This window comes from Emys orbicularis, chromosome 3 (genome assembly GCF_028017835.1).
Source record: "Emys orbicularis isolate rEmyOrb1 chromosome 3, rEmyOrb1.hap1, whole genome shotgun sequence".
Lineage (NCBI taxonomy): Eukaryota > Metazoa > Chordata > Testudines > Emydidae > Emys > Emys orbicularis.
Window position 1 is genome coordinate 197759344 of NC_088685.1, and position 16598 is coordinate 197775941.

Genomic DNA, 16598 nt, shown 5'->3' on the forward strand with positions numbered 1-16598 from the left:
ACAGGTTCACTCCATTTTCCTCCAGGTCTGGGCTCTACTCCTCGCATCTCTATCGACAGCTACCAGAGCGGAGGGATCCACATGGTGTGTGAATCTGCTGGATGGTACCCGGAGCCCCAGGTGCAGTGGAGAGACCTCAGGGGGCAGCACTTACCATCCCTGACAGAAAAAATAACTCAGCATGGTAACGGCCTGTTTGAAGCACAAATTTCCATTATTGTAACAGAAACTTCCAGTCAGGATCTGTCCTGCTCTGTCAGGAACTCCCACCTCAACCCAGGGAAAGAGTCTGTGGTCTACATCTCAGGTTGGTGTTCATCAAAGCCACACAGTTCAGCCATTCACCAAAAAGGGGGTATGTTTAGGGCTAATTTAAATATTGGATTTACAACGTGCATGTGCATAGAGCTGCTCAGAGGCTATTCGTTAAACACCGCGTGTGGTGAATTTAGGGGAGGTTAGACTTCACGAACCGGCCTTCCAAGCTGCAGAGGGGGTATAATGAAACATGGCTAATTTTGGGGGGAGGGGTGTTTAAATGTGTCTTATTATTGTTAACACCGTTAACATGCCTGGAGTTGAATTGGAATACGCCATGGAGAGGGACTCTTGCAAAGTTTCTGTAGTGTAGAAAAGGCCCCTTTGTGCAGCCAGAATGGGCTATAAAACTGGAGCTGGGAGGGAAATGGTGTCCTGTCCCTTGAAAATTTTTTGAAAACTTGAAAAACTCCTTTTCCCCATGGGGACAAAAGTTTTCAAAATACTTTTCATTTGACCCTTTTCAAAAGTTTTCATTAAAAAACAAGAGAGGACAGAGAGACCCTCACCTCACAGTAGTCCGCTGATCAGGCTCTCATCTGGGATTGGGGGTCAAATCCCTGCTCCAAATCAGGGAGAGCAGGAATTTGACCCTGGATATCCTCTGTGAGTGTCCTAGCCACTGGGCTAGTGGATATTCAAGGGTTTCACTCCTTCTCTGGTTTTCACCAGAAATCCCATCCTGGACCCAAGAACCCTTTCCTGTAAAAATATTTGGTTCTGATGAATTGACATTTTCTGACAAAAAAAAAAAAAAAACACAAAACAATTTAGCTGAAAAATTCCTGACCACCTCTACTTCCAACCAGTTGCACAATGCCATTATCACCACAAAAATCCTACTAGTGACACATCTGTTCTGTCAATGTTTCCAAGTTAATGAGGCTTTGTCTTACAGATCCATTCTTCCTGAGAGCCTACCCTTGGATGGTGGCTGTGTACATACTCCTGGTTGTTGTGGGTTTGCTCACTTTCACAGCAAGCTACTTCTTCTGGAAGCAACACAAGGCAAAAGGTAAAGTTTTATAAGGGGACACTACAGTGTACTCAGAGATTTCCTTTAAACTATAAATTAGTTGAGAGTGGAGGTGACTTCTCCATAGTTAAAGATGCAGCTACATTTTTATTTGAAGCCACATTTTGCATCCTCTCTAAATTTCTCAAGAAAAGTCAGATTACCCTAAACTGGGAGTTAAGGACAGGCCCTGGGGTGGAATTTGTGAGGGAAATCTGAAGTCTTTCATTACTTTTTTGCCCATATCTTGGGAAATAAATGAAGGGCATAGGAGCCACATGAAACATATCACTGGATTCCCATAGCTAATATCTATGCCAAATGCCAAAACCAATGTCCATAATTTACAATATGAAATGATGAGCTCTTCCCTTTGGAAATACGGAGTGCTAATAGAACAGGAGTACTTGTGGCACCTTAGAGACTAACAAATTTATTTGAGCATAAGCTTTCGTGGGCTACAGCCCACTTCTTCAGATGCATAGAATGGAACATATAGTAGGGAGATATATATACATACAGAACATGAAAAGGTGGAAGTAGCCATATCAACTCTAAGAGGCTAATTAATTAAGATGAGCTATTATCAGCAGGAGAAAAAAAACCTTTTGTAGTGATAATCAAGATGGGCCATTGCAGACAGTTGACAAGAGGTCTGAGGATACTTAACAGAACACCTGTGCAGCACAGCGACAGAGACGCTCACCCGTCAAAATGCCTTAGCCTAAGAACGCTGTACTGGGCTTGGAAATGAGAGTTCTGGGCTCAAATATGCCACTGATTGGTTTTGTGCACTTCACAACCGTTAGCAGAAAGCACAACCAGGTATTGTACAGCAGCAGGGTTAAAGCAGCCCAACTTTTACGTGGAGACAAGCCCTTGGTGACTTGCCCTAACTCACTCAGAGAGTCTGTGGTAGAGCCAGGAATTGAGCCATGGTGCGCGTCCCAGGCCAGGGTTCTAACCCCTGCCTCTCAGGGCCCTGTCTAGGAAGGTGGCCACCCCCTTCCTTAGCTCATCAAGATCTAAGGCAGAGAACCAATGATTAGCTAGAGACCACTTTAAAAATAACACCGGCAATTATTATTTCCCTTCCTGCAGCCTGGCGTTATTGACTGACACCACCCAAACCCTGCTCTGAAGATGGAGCTATTCATTTCCTCATGGGCTTTCCAGTGATGCTCATCACTGCAGTGTCTGAGCCTCACAAATTGCCTGCCAGCTCTGGTAGTGTCAGTCCCATTTCCTCTCCTGTAGCCCGGTTTTTCAAAGAATCTTTTATCCTGCACAGGGGTGAAGCAATGGTGCCCAATCCTATGGGGCTGCAGATGGTCCCTTCCTGACCTGCCAGACAACATGCCAGTCTCTGTCTGTCACGATCTCCTTTCCAGCAATTCTGTATTTTTCTGTACTACCAAGTTCCGTGTGGATAGCCATTCTCAGGGCCTGGCTCCCAGTCAGGCACAGGAGGCTGTTCTCCACAGGAGTATTGAAATGGGCTGTGACCGAAGCCTGGGTAGCTGAGGAGATTTGGTTGTCTTCATGCTGTTGGGCCTAGCTCAGTACCAGTCCAATCCAGCCAAGCTGATCTTTATTCCCCAAGTCAGTTGAGGAGGCTGCACAAATATGTTCCAGGGTTTGGGTTCCAATTGAACAGGAGAACTTTAACCACAGGTGGGAGAATCGCTACGACAGGCAAGTGCAGGCCCCTGTGATACACAATACAAGGGAGTCAATGGGAACGGTTCTAGTGGAAGTCTGTTGATATAGTTCATTACCAGCCAACCAGTGCTCTGTAGAACGTGCAGCATTTGTACTGGACTCTCCCCCTTTCTAACAAGTCTTTCCTCTTCTCTCGTAGTGGCGCATGTTGCAGAGAGAGGTAAGGCTCTTCTATGGGAACTGCATTGGGGGGTGGGAAGGAGCATCTAGAGCTTTGGATCAAGTTGCTGGTGCCTCCCAGGCAGCTGTTAGGGGATCTGATGAACGAATGCTCAACTTGGTGGTTATTACATGCAAAGCAGAGTGCTGCCCGCCTCCCTCCTATCCTGCAAGTCTCTGCAATGCATCCCTGAGAGCCCCAAGGATGGCAGGAGTTTGCCCCACATGGACAGGCATAGGGTGTAGGCAAGTGTACGTTATAGTAACCCTTTACTCTGTCACTCACTGGGATGTCAATGAGGTGAAGGTGTTTTTCACTTCCTCCTAAATTTATAACATAACCTTTATGTAGATGGTGGCTGGGGCAGAGTGGCTGGGAAAAGGTCAGTCTCAGAAGCAGAACTGTGAATTTCCAGCCTTTCTGACATCCTAAGCTTGTGTTTTGGTAAATTTCGTCACTAGAACACTATTTTATGGTTTGTTTTAACCACAGCCTCAAGTTCTTAAAGTTAACAGTGTTTTCCATTCAGGATAGTTATCTTTCTATTGCCTTTTATGTGACTGAAGCAGGCCCTGAGCCCGAACACTTATGGAATTATTTATGTGATGTGCTATTGATAAACCTACATTACATTCTGTTCTTGTCTTTAGGGAAACACGTTGCTGACCGTGGTAAGTGTCATAACCCTCTCCCTGTTATAAACCTTGTTCCTTGTTCCACCAGGGGATGGAATTTCCCTGATCCACACACCGTCCTGACCTGAAACTATGTATCCCCCAACTCCCTCTGCCTCCCTTGCCTATGTCTCCCCTCTGCCCTTCAACTTTCAGATGGTCACCACCAGCTGCCTGACTCTGCCTCTACACTCTTGCTCATGAGTTGCATCCTGGCCCATGACTCTTATTTGAACTATCCACAATGACTCCAAGATCTTTCTTGAGTGGTAACAGCTAATTTAGACCCCATCATTTTATATGTATAGTTGGGATTATGTTTTCCAATGTGCATTGCCTTGTATTTATCAACACTGAATTTCATCTGCCATTTTGTTGCCCAGTCAAGCAGTTTGGTGAGATCCCTTTGTAGCTCTTCGCAGTCTGCTTTGGATTTAATTATCTTGAGTAATTTTGTATCATCTGCAGACTTTGTCTCCTCATTGTTTACCCCTTTTTCCAGATAATTTATGAATATGTTGAATAGTACTGGTCCCAGAACAGATCCCTGGGGACGCCACTATTTACCTCTCTCCATTCTGAAAAACTGACCATTTATTTCTACCCTTTGTTTCCTGTCTTTTAACCAGTTACCAATCCATGAAAAGACCTTCCCTCTTATCCCATGACTGCTTACTTTGCTTAAGAGCCTTTGGTGAGGGACCTTATCAAAGGCTTTCTGAAAATCTAAATACACTTATCCACTGGATCCCCCTTGTCCACATGCTTGTTGACCCCATCAAAGAATTCTAGTAGATTAGTGAGGCATGATTTCCCTTTACAAAAACCATGTTGACTCTTCCCCAACAAATTATGTTCATCTTTGTGTCGGACAATTTTGTTCTTTACTATAGTTTCAACCAGTTTGCCCTGTACTGAAGTGAGGCTTACTGGCCTGTAATTGCTGGGGTCACCTCTGGAGCCCTTTTCAAAAGTTGGCGTCACATTAGCTATCCTCCAGTCATCTGGACACCAGTTCAACAGCCTGAACCCACCCCTGGATACTCTGGCCAACCTTCAGAGGAAAGTCCTGGAATTCTTCTGGCTGGGGAAGCACTAGGTCTCTGCGGGCTCTTAAGTGCCTATACACAAATGCAAGAAGCCTGGGAATCAAGCAGGGAGAACTGGATGTCCTGGCATAGTCAAACAATTATGTGACTGGAATAACAGAGACTTGGTAGGATAACTCACATGACTGGAGTATTGTCATGGATGGCTGTGACGGGGTCTGCTTATCCCGCACTAGCCCGGACAGGGTTAAGCCCATATTATGGACAGTGGAAGTCCCGCCTCCCTGGCGAGACTGGGCATGCTCCAATTGCTCTAGCAGTATAAAGGGAGGGAGCCCAGCTCATTCTGGGCTGGAGGCCGCAGGGGAAAGACCTGCCTGGGAAGCTCCTGCGGAGGGCTAGCCACAGTCATTGATTGCACCAGGAATCAAAGCCTTTTGCGGCCCGCCCGCACACCGGTGACTAGAGGAGCTCCCGGAGACGACCGGCCCCGCTGAACACGGAGAACACATCGCATGGGAAACACCAGCACAGTCTCTGGTAGGAAGTGACCCAGGGAGGGTGATGGAGTGGTACCTCCCGCCCGGGAAACCTCAGCGTGTTTTGGTAGGACACCCCCCCCCCCCGCCCCCCCGCTGAGTCAATGGCAAGCCGCTGCGCCACTGTTAGGGCCCTGGGTCAGGGTCCGGTGGAGTCAGGCGGGACCGGGCCCCCTTACCGGGGTCGTCACACCCCTTAGTGGGTGCCCCAACTTTATAGACTCTGGCCGCTAGGCCACGCTGCCCTGCACCGAAAGGCTGCTTTGTAGATAGTGACCGATAGGCCACGCTGCCCTGACCCTAGGGACGTGGACCATCACAATGGATATAAACTGTTCAGGAAGGACAGTCAGGGCAGAAAAGGTGGGGGAGTTGCATTGTATGTAAGAGAACAGTATGACTGCTCAGAGCTCCAGTATGAAACTGCAGAAAAACCTGAGAGTCTCTGGATTAAGTTTAGAAGTGTGAGCAACAAAGGTGATGTCGTGGTGGGAGTCTGCTATAGACCACCAGACCAGGGGGATGAGGTGGACGAGGCTTTCTTCTGGCAACTAACAAGTTACTAGATCACAGGCCCTGGTTTTCATGGGGGACTTCAATCACCCTGATATCTGCTGGGAGAGCAATACAGCGGTGCACAGACAATCCAGGAGTTTTTGGAAAGTGTAGGGGACAATTTCCTGGTGCAAGTGCTGGAAGAACCAACTGGGGCAGAGCTCTTCTTGACCTGCTGACAAACAGGAAGAATTAGTAGGGGAAGCAAAAGTGGATGGGAACCTGGGAGGCAGTGACCATGAGATGGTCGAGTTCAGGATCCTGACACAAGGAAGAAAGGAGAGCGGCAAAATACGGACTTCAGAAAAGCAGACTTTGACTCCCTCAGGGAACAGATGGGCAGGATCCCTTGGGAGAATAACATGAAGGGCAAAGGGGTCCAGGAGAGCTGGCTGTATTTTAAAGAATCCTTATTGAGGTTGCAGGAACAAACCATCCCAATGTGTAGAAAGAATAGTAAATATGGCAGGTGACCAGCTTGGCTTAACAGTGAAATCCTTGCTGATCTTAAACACAAAAAAGAAGCTTACAAGAAGTGGAAGATTGGACAAATGACCAGGGAGGAGAATAAAAATATTGCTCAGGCATGCAGGAGTGAAATCAGGAAGGCCAAATCACACTTGAAGTTGCAGCTAGCAAGGGATGTTAAGAGTAACAAGAAGGGTTTCTACAGGTATGTTAGCAACAAGAAGAAGGTCAGGGAAAGTGTGGGCCCCTTACTGAATGGGGGAGGCAAACTAGTGACAGAGGATGTGGAAAAAGCTAATGTACTCAATGCTTTTTTTGCCTCTGTCTTCACAAACAAGGTCAACTCCCAGACTACTGCACTGGGCAGCACAGTATGGGGAGGAGGTGACCAGCCCTCTGTGGAGAAAGAAGTGGTTCAGGACTATTTAGAAAAGCTGGACGAGCACAAGTCAATGGGGTCGGATGCACTGCATCCGAGGGTGCTAAAGGAGTTGGCAGATGTGATTGCAGAGCCATTTGCCATTACCTTTGAAAACTCATGGTGATCAGGGGAGGTCGCGGATGTCTGGAAAAAGGCTAATGTAGTACCCATCTTTAAAAAGGGGAAGAAGGAGGATCCGGGAAACTACAAGATAGTCAGCCTCACCTCAATCCCTGGAAAAATCATGGAGCAGGTCCTCAAAGAATCAATTTTGAAGCACTTAGAAGAGAGGAAAGTGATCAGGAACAGTCAGCATAGATTCACCAAGGGCAAGTCATGCCTGACTAACCTAATTGTCTTCTATGATGAGATAACTGGCTCTGTGGATGAGGGGAAACCAGTGGATGTGTTATTCCTTGATTTTAGCAAAGCTTTTGATACAGTCTCCCACAATATTCTTGCCGGCAAGTTAAAGAAGTATGGGCTGGATGAATGAACTATAAGGTGGATAGAAAGCTGGCTAGATCATCGGGCTCAATGGGTAGTGATCAATGGCTCCATGTCTAGTTGGCAGCCGGAGTACCCCAAGGATCGGTCCTGGGGCGAGTTTTGTTCAATATATTCATTAATGATCTGGAGGATAGTGTGGGTTGGACCCTCAGCAAGTTTGCAGATGACACTAAACTGGGAGGAGTATTGTGTCCAGTTTTGGGCCCCAGACTACAAGAAGGATGTGGAAAAATTGGAAAGAGTCCAGCAGAGGGGACTGGATTAGGGGGCTGGAGCACATGATTTATGAGGAGAGTCTGAGGGAACTGGGATTATTTAGTCTGCAGAAGAGAGGAATGAGGGGGGATTTGATAGCTGCTTTCAACTACCTGAAAGGGGGTTCCAAAGAGGATGGATCTAGACTGTTCTCAGTGATAGCAGATGACAAAACAAGGAGTAATTGTCTCAAGTTGCAGTGCGGAAGGTTTAAGTGGGATATTAGGAAAAACTTTTTCACTAGGAGGTGGTGAAGCACTGGAATGGGTTACCTAGGGAGGTGGTGGAATCTCCTTCCTTAGATGTTTTTAAGGTCAGGCTTGACAAAGCCCTGGCTGGGATGATTTAGTTGGGGATTGGTCCTGCTTTGAGCAGGGGGTTGGACTAGATGACCTCCTGAGGTCCCTTCCAACCCTGATATTCTATGATTCTATCCTGAGCCTTTCTCTGGAAGAGGGAGGGCAGGGCATGGCATGCGTTCACAACCCGGTCCACGCTTTCCATCTTGTGGCCCTGTAGAGTCTCCTTTATACTGAACATAGTCTGACATGGAGCACACCTTCCTCAGCCACCTCCAAGGACTCTGATATGACCAGTAGCTGTTTTATCTCCATCCAAGAGATCTCCCTCAAGATCTCTCGAGGTTGATGGTCTTTCACAAGGATCTCCTCAGGACCTGGAAGTTGGTCTCTGCAGCTAGGTCCATTGCAGTCACTGAGTGTGTAGGCCGCCTTGCTGAACCCCAGTTCATGGACATGTTGCTGATGCGGTTTTCAGACTCCCCTGATGTTTTTTATTGAGGTGAGATGGAGGCCCTGACACATGTATACCTACAGTTCATCAGGTTGCAGTCCTTTTTCTGCCTCCTCCAGAACCTCTTGTTGAGGTTCTGGTTGCACTTTTCCCTGCACCTTTTTATTTATGCATTTCCTATCCATGGCCCCATGAAGTTGTAGGACCTCCTCCTCAACCTCCTGTTGGCCATATATCAATCAGGGAGAAGGGGTTGGATGGAGGAGTTCCCTGTGACCCAGACTGTGGGGCTCAATTTTGTGCATTTGTTCATTCACACCTGCAGGCAGAGTTCCTCTGCATGGTATCAACTAGCTCCCTGGACTGTTTTGGGGACCAGTGTGCACTTTCCAATGTTCTCTGCTCCGTGTCTTCCCTCTGGAACCCTGATTGTAAATCTATGACCCGCACTTCCATTCCTGTTTTTTCAGTTGTTGTTTCCCAGAATCAATTGATCCATGTGGTGTTTTTTTTCTGGTCCTGGAGGCCCTTTTGGTTTACATGGGGACTGAATAGGCCTGTGTATGGAATGAGACAGAGGTCCTGTGAAAATACTACTATGTGATCATATAATTAAAGACTGTATGCATATGCAAAAGGGGCCTGAATTAAAGTTGTACAAAGAAACTTAATTCTGGCATTTTCTAATTTTGAGTGCTTGAGCTGGCAACCTAAATTACATTTCAACATAGTTTGTTCATATAATTTCATAGGTTTTTAGTTTTTAAAAAATCTGTAATTAAAATGTCTTCACCCCACATCATTAAATTTTGCGTCCCAGCCCTTTAATGCTGTAGTATCTCCCGCTACCGTTTGAGCTAAAGGACTACCTACATTAGAGGACCGCAGGTGTAAGCTGCTATTCCTCCCATGGAATAGCTATTTGACGAGTTCTACACATCCTCCTGTAATATATATCTATATAGATATAGAGATATACTTCTATAGTTTGTTTTGAAAATATTAACCTTAACTTAAAGTTAACTAAGTGTTTTCAGTTTCAGAGCTAGGTAAATGTGTATTCATTGAACAAGAGCTCTTGTAATTTGTTAGATATTAATTTCTTTTTATTTGTTTTTTAGAAAAGCTCCAGGCTGATCTTAGTAAGTTCTTTTTATCTTTAGTATAAACTTCAAGAAATGTTGTCATACTCAGCCTGTCTGTGTTCAGTAGAGATCTCATCTTTATCTCATCTTCACCTCCAGTGACACAGCTATTGGAGGAGTTCTACACATTCTATCTATCTATCTACTAGACTATACATTTTGTTTTGATAATATTAACCTTAACTTAAAGTTAACTAAGTTTTCAGTTTCAGTATCTAAGTAAAGGAATTCTTTATGAGCAAAACCATTATCAAAATATGGACTTACTTGAATAAGAGTTCTTTTGTAATTTATTAGATATTAATTTCTTTTTATTTGTTTTTTAGAAAAGGTCCAGGTTGAGCTTGGTAAGTTCCTCTTCTCTTTAGTATAAACTTCAAGAAATGTTGTCATACTCAGACTGTCTGTGTTCAGTAGAGTTCTCATCTTTATCTCATCTTCACCTCCAGTGAAACAGCTATTGGAGGAGTTCTACACATTCTATCTATCTATCTATCTACTAGACTATACATTTTGTTTTGATAATATTAACCTTAACTTAAAGTTAACTAAGTTTTCAGTTTCAGTATCTAAGTAAAGGAATTCTTTATGAGCAAAAACCATTATCAAAATGTGGACTTACTTGAACAAGAGTTCTTTTGTAATTTATTAGATATTAATTTCTTTTTATTTGTTTTTTAGGAAAGCTCCAGGCTGATCTTAGTAAGTTCCTTTTATCTTTAGTATAATACTTCTTACAGAGTTTGTCCTACTCAGACTATCTGTGTTCAGGGGAGTTCTCATCTCTATGCTTGTGCTTGTTTTCAGAATGGAGAAAAACTCAAGTATATGGAGGTAAATAATGTTTTATTAATGTCAAAATCTGACCTGACCCCAATAGTTCTCTGCTTCCCCCTCTTTTACAATGAATGAGTCTTACGTGAAAAGTAAAGGATTAAAAATAGTAATTTTAGTGGGGATGGGAAGAGACAGATGGTTCCCTAGGTTTTTTATAGACTAGGGATGTGCCCCTTTGGTAAAGTGGTGATTAGCGAGAGGATATTTTCCCCTAGGCATTATGGGCCTAATTCTCCACTGAATTTGGCCATGTATTTTCAGGTTAGTCCTTGTTTTATGCCTAATGTTGACCCTGTATTGACATTATCTATCATTAAGTTGCTGAATATTCTCTTCCTAGTAGCAAGATTTCTATAACTATAGTTATGGCCATGAATTTGGTAGGGCCTTGAAAAACACATCACAGACCATGAAATCTAGTCTTCCCCTGTGAAATCTGTGGGTTTTTTTGTGTGCGCTTTTACCCTACATGTACCATACATGGGGGAGACCAGTGTTTCTCAAATTGGGGGTCCTGAGCGAAAAGGGAGTTGCAGGGGGGTCACAAGGGTATTTTAGGGGGATTGCAGTATTGCCACCCTTACTTCTGCACTTCTGCCTTCAGAGCTGGGCGGCCAGAGAGTGGCAACTGCTAACTGAGGGTTCAGCTCTGCAGACAGCAGCGCAGAAGTAAGGGTGGCAATACTGCCCCCCCCAATAACTTTGTGACCCGCTCACAACTCCTTTTTCGTCAGGACCCCTACAATTACAACAGATTTAAATAGCTGAGATCATGAAATTTATTATTTTTAAAATCCTCTGACCATTAAATTGACCAAAATGAACCATGAATTTGGTAGGGCCCTAACTATAGTGTTTTAAATGCCAGTTTCCGTTCAGGGAAATATGAAGAAATTAAAACTGTTTTTTTTCCCCTTCCATATGGATGGGGAGCTGAATTCTGGTGGATATTGACAAGTTTCAGGAAATGTCGTCATCTCTTTTTATCAGATTATCATATTTTCAAAATTGCATGGTAAGGTGAGGAGTAGCGGGACCTGGGGAATGGTGATGATGGGATTTGGAGCCCTTCAGTTGTAGACTTCTTGTCTAAACCCCAGCATCTGAGGGCTGATTTAGGTGTCTCTGTGCCATGAGCTGCTGGGCTGGTGAGAGTTCAGGGTCTAATAGGCAGGTGTACACAGAGATCAAAATGATCACAGGTTTTGGGTGTACTCGGATACTAGACTTCGTCACCACCCTATTATCTGTTCTTTTCCTGCGCTGGGACCTGAATCACATGTGCTGACCTTTATACATGTGCAGAGTCCTGTTAACTTCACTGGGACTCCATGTAGATAGTCCACACTGACAGGCCTTTGCATAAAAAACAGATTGTTTTCATGAGAGGAGCTGTACAGAGAGCTGCAAACACAATCCTGCAATGCGCAGAACCTTATGGAGGGGAGATGCACATCTGCCAGGATGTGCATACATTCACATCAGATGTGCTGACAACAGCTGCACAGTGCAGTTAAAGTTGCACTGTGGAAGGATGTGCCAGCATCTGCACCCACTACCTGTTCATAAGGGTCTGCAACACCCAAAAGGAGGCATGTAAGGGAACACACATACACACTGGATGCTTCTATTGCAGTGGTACTAAGCCCTTACACACAGTATGCAAATAGGTACTCAGCGCCCATTACCTTGGAGAATGGATATGTCTGCTCGGAGCCATAGATAAGGCAGTGCTGTGTTGTTCCCTCCACAACCTCATTGGATGCTAAATTGTATTAAATGAGCCCCACCCACCCTCTAATGCATCATTTTCTGCCCCTGAGCAGAACTGAGCCCTGAGGTACTAAGTGTTTTGACTAAATCACTTAAGCATTTTGAAAACCCCTGGGATCTTAACTTCATTCTCTGGGCCTAGTAGATTTTGGAGTTTGCCTACATGGTAACTGGAACCAAAATCACTCAGTCAGTTCTATATCACACCGTTAGTTATTCTGATGCAAATCTGTGTGTGTATGCCCATGAAGAAGGCACAACCATAGCTGCAATGTTTTGTGAAGCTTCATGTGTGAAATTTATACAAATTATTTCTTGTGCTAATTTGCATATCTACAAATAATGTGCACCTGGTCAATACAAGAAATGGCAGCAGAAGGCAGCTCTGGAATGGTGCCAGAACACTCCAGAGTGGCATTCAAGCACTTTTTTTGAATGGGGTTTCAGTGCCAGAGAAGCCCCATTCTTCCCCTTAAGCCGGGCAGGGATGCCTTTACCTCTGCACAGGCCAAAGGGTCCTGGCAGGAGTGTAGTAATACCCCCACTCCTCTTTTGCTGCCCATGAGCAAATGCCTGGACCAGTGTCAGCAGAGTACCAAAGGAGAAGATACAGCAAGGGAGGAGGGAGGCAGAGGCAGCTAAGTCACAGGACCTCTTCATCAGCCTTGTCCTGGCGCTGGCCAAGACAGCATCCATCACGTCAGGAGGTGGGAGCTGGACAGGGACGGTGCTCTGTGATTGTAAGGCCTATTTACACTCCCTTGTCTGATCACGCCTCTGTCCACTGTCCACTGACTCCTGAGATGCCTGTGAGGTGGGGGGGGGGGGGTGCTGGCAGGGGTTCTCTGCTCGGTGTCCCCCTCCGGATCCCTCATTTTTTACCTCACTCCTGCTCCTGGTTTCTCCTTTGTTGTCCCAGGTACTCAACTGTGGCCTGGGCTTAGTGGTTCCTCTCGGTTAGTTGAGTGGATGGGCCTTAGTCCTGGGTGGGCCTAGACCCGCCCATCCCAGACCTGCAAACAGCACAGCAGCAGCTCCAGGTACCTGGGCGGAGGGAGCTGCAATTAATCCTTACCCAGCCCTAGCAGTGTCCGCTCCTGGCAGCAAGACAGAAAATTAGGGGCTGTCCTGGCCAGAGCAGGGCTGCTAAGTCCTCCCCCAGAGCTGAGCTCTGCCTCTGATGCTTTGATTCTCTCTCTCAGAAGTGAAAGTGACTCTGGATCCATACACAGCTCATCCTGGGCTCAAGCTGTCTGAGAACCGGAAGACTGTGACATGGGAATCTAAACATCAGGATCTGCCTGACAATCCCGAGAGATTTGACGACGTTTTCTGTGTGCTGGGTTCTGAGGGATTCACTTCAGGGAGAATTTACTGGGAAATGGAGAGGATGGGGGGAATCTGGGCCATAGGGGTCGCCAGAGAGTCTGTGAGGAGGAAGGGACAAATCAAATTTACCCCCGAGGAGGGGATCTGGGGGATAGAACAGTCCAGGGATCACTACTCAGTTCTCGCCACTCCTGAGGTCCCCCTGCTACTATGTGAGACACCCAAGAAGGTACGGATCTATGTACACTATGAAAAGGGGCAAGTGGCATTTTTCAACCCAGATAATGGTGATCTGATCGCCAATCTCACAGCTTCTTTCAATGGGGAGAAAATATTCCCCTTCTTCTGGGTCTGTTCCCACCTCACACTAATCACCTGAGACATTTGGAGATCAGATGTGTTGGTGTCACTAGGCATAGCTACCAGGTAACTCGGGGGAGTGGAAGGCCATAAGTGCCGATGAAACTCCTGCGCTCTGGGTCTAAGTGAACCACAGAACTCCATCTTGTGAACTTTCACCTACTTCTATGCTAACTGCTTACATGCTGAAGCAGGCTGAAGCAAAAATGTACTGGTCAGCTTTTCTAGCAGACAGCTGTAGTTTCGCTCACAAACACAGTAGAGATAAGAGCGGGGGAAAGGAAAGGGGAGGGAAAAGCCTCTACGTCTTAACCTGCGAAGGCCACAAATAAACAGATGAACAAGAACTTTTCTCACATACCAATGTAGTGCCTATTGTAACTGTTGTCTGGAAGGAAGGCGTAGGGAAGAAACAGACAAAGCCTGCACACAAACTGCTTGGAATATAAAAGGGAAAACTTGCTTATATGTGCTGCGCTTGATTTGAGACATGCTGGTCTCCTAGTGCCTATTCAGAGCTCTTGAATAAAGTTGGTTTGCTTCTCCACCCCTGGTGTGATTATTGGTGCAAAGCACACTGGGCAACGAACCCCGCTGTTGCCCCCCTCGGGCCCTTTGAGCCGGCAACAGATGGGTAGGGGTGTGTGGGGAGGGAGGGGAGTGTAACTTGTTCCATTGGAGCCACAGCTCTGGCTCCAGCATCCGCTGTGCCACTGGGGCTCTCTACAGGCCCCCCAGCCACAGAAAGCAGGGAGCAGCCCATGTTTCTGCTGCTTCTCTCTATCTCTGTGGGGCCTGCAGAGGCCCCAGGCCCAGGGAGTGAGCAATAATCATGCTGGCTGTGTGGGGCAGGGTGGTACTAAGTAGTGGGAACTGGACAGAGGAAATTGGGGCGGAGGAGGAGAAGGTGGGGAATTATTCTTAACTCAGACCCATGCTACAAACTATATGCTACAAACATACCAACAAGCTCTTTCAGTACAGATGCAGAACCACAACATTCTCAGCTCTGTCATTGGCAGAGCCTCCCCGTCAGAGTCACCCACGTGCTTAGGGTGGGGTCTGGTGATTCCTCACCATCTCCCTCCCCTTTACTGCTGGGATCCAGTGATTGCTTATCACACAGCAGGGACTTGATCCCAGTCCTAAAAGATGCTCTGTCTCGAAAAGATGCAAAGAGGGAACCAGATGACATTACCGCCACCATGGCCATGTCCCGAGTTAATGCATGCTGTAGTCAAACCAGCAAAGTTGCTATTTGCACTGCAACCACTGAAGGGCAGTGTTTCTGCATGATGTGATGCAGAAGTGATGATGCTCACTTTACACTGTTATGCTGGAAGGTGTTAGTGACTGCCATCAATCACAGACAAGGGTAATGTCCATGGGTGTGCTAAATACACTTATTTTTAAATGGAAGGAGTAATTAACCCCCTTTGTGGAGTGAGATAGCTGGAAACCATAGGTGACTAGTAATTGCTGACAGTAAGGGGGCACAATTTAAAGTTTATGGTGGTATGTGTGACGGGTTGGATCACAGAATCCCCCTTTGTGCTGCCAACTGATGTGACAAGACTACTTCTGCCCCTGCTTTCCTGCCCCGTCAGCTTAGGACTTCAGTGCCCTGCCTGGTTTGAGCCAGACCTGCTAGCCTGCTGCAAACCCAGACCCAGGGTCTGAACCACATCCCCTAACACTGGTCTACAATTTTTGAGAAGTCGTCTGCTTCAGAGATAAAATGTGCTATTTATTATGTATTTTGATGTGCTGAATTCAAATATGAAAATTAAAACAACTGATTGGCTACTGTTTCTAAGATATTTAAGTTTTTACATTTTATGTCTATGTATATTGTGTAGATAGTAGAGTTTTAATCATAAATTGTAAACCTAGGTCTTTTCATGTGTTTATGGTTGCTTTACATGATAATATTGCACCTGTCCTGTTTATGTAACACTTTAAAAATCAGCAAAAGGTTATATAAATAAAATTTATTATGAAACAAAAGGCAAAAAACTATTATGTACATAGTTTAGTCCTATTCAGTGTCTACTCGGCGCTTCTTGGCTTGTCTCTTGTATTCATTAAATGGAGCATCTCTTGTCACTGTCCAGCAATAGTCTGCAAGCATTGATGGGCTCCATTTGCCCTGATAGCGTTTCTCCATTGTTGCAATGTCCTGGTGAAATCGCTCGCCGTGCTCGTCGCTCACTGCTCCGCAGTTCGGTGGAAAAAAATCTAGATGAGAGTGCAAAAAATGTATCTTTAGTGACATGTTGCAACCAAGGCTTTTGTATGCCTTGAGGAGGTTTTCCACCAACAACCTGTAGTTGTCTGCCTTGTTGTTTCCGAGAAAATTTATTGCCACTAACTGGAAGGCTTTCCATGCCGTCTTTTCCTTGCCACACAGTGCATGGTCAAATGCATCATCTCGAAGAAGTTGGTCCTCAGATTCGTGAACAAAGACACCTTCCTTTATCTTAGCTTCACTTAACCTTGGAAATTTTCCACGGAGGTACTTGAAAGCTGCTTGTGTTTTGTCAATGGCCTTGACAAAGTTCTTCATCAGACCCAGCTTGATGTGTAAGGGTGGTAACAAAATCTTCCTTGATTCAACAAGTGGTGGATGCTGAACACTTTTCCTCCCAGGCTCCAATGACTGTCGGAGTGGCCAATCTTTCTTGATGTAGTGGGAATCTCTTGCACGACTATCCC

At 45.7% G+C, this 16598-nt stretch overlaps 1 protein-coding gene across 4 annotated transcripts in view; it reads left to right on the forward strand.

Annotated features, from left to right (window-relative positions):
* LOC135875582 (butyrophilin subfamily 1 member A1-like) overlaps positions 1-14430 on the forward strand; it is a 31962-nt gene extending 17532 nt beyond the window's left edge. For 3 of the 4 annotated variants that reach the window (XM_065400508.1, XM_065400511.1, XM_065400509.1), the window contains 9 exons: positions 26-307; positions 1217-1333; positions 3195-3215; positions 3866-3886; positions 9561-9581; positions 9911-9931; positions 10266-10286; positions 10392-10418; positions 13397-14430. In XM_065400508.1, the coding sequence (XP_065256580.1) occupies positions 26-307; positions 1217-1333; positions 3195-3215; positions 3866-3886; positions 9561-9581; positions 9911-9931; positions 10266-10286; positions 10392-10418; positions 13397-13902 (1037 nt within the window). In that variant the 3' untranslated portion in view covers positions 13903-14430. The remainder of the gene's footprint in view (positions 1-25; positions 308-1216; positions 1334-3194; positions 3216-3865; positions 3887-9560; positions 9582-9910; positions 9932-10265; positions 10287-10391; positions 10419-13396) is intronic. The other variant, XM_065400510.1, reaches the window with a different exon arrangement.
* Positions 14431-16598: the final 2168 nt, after the last annotated feature.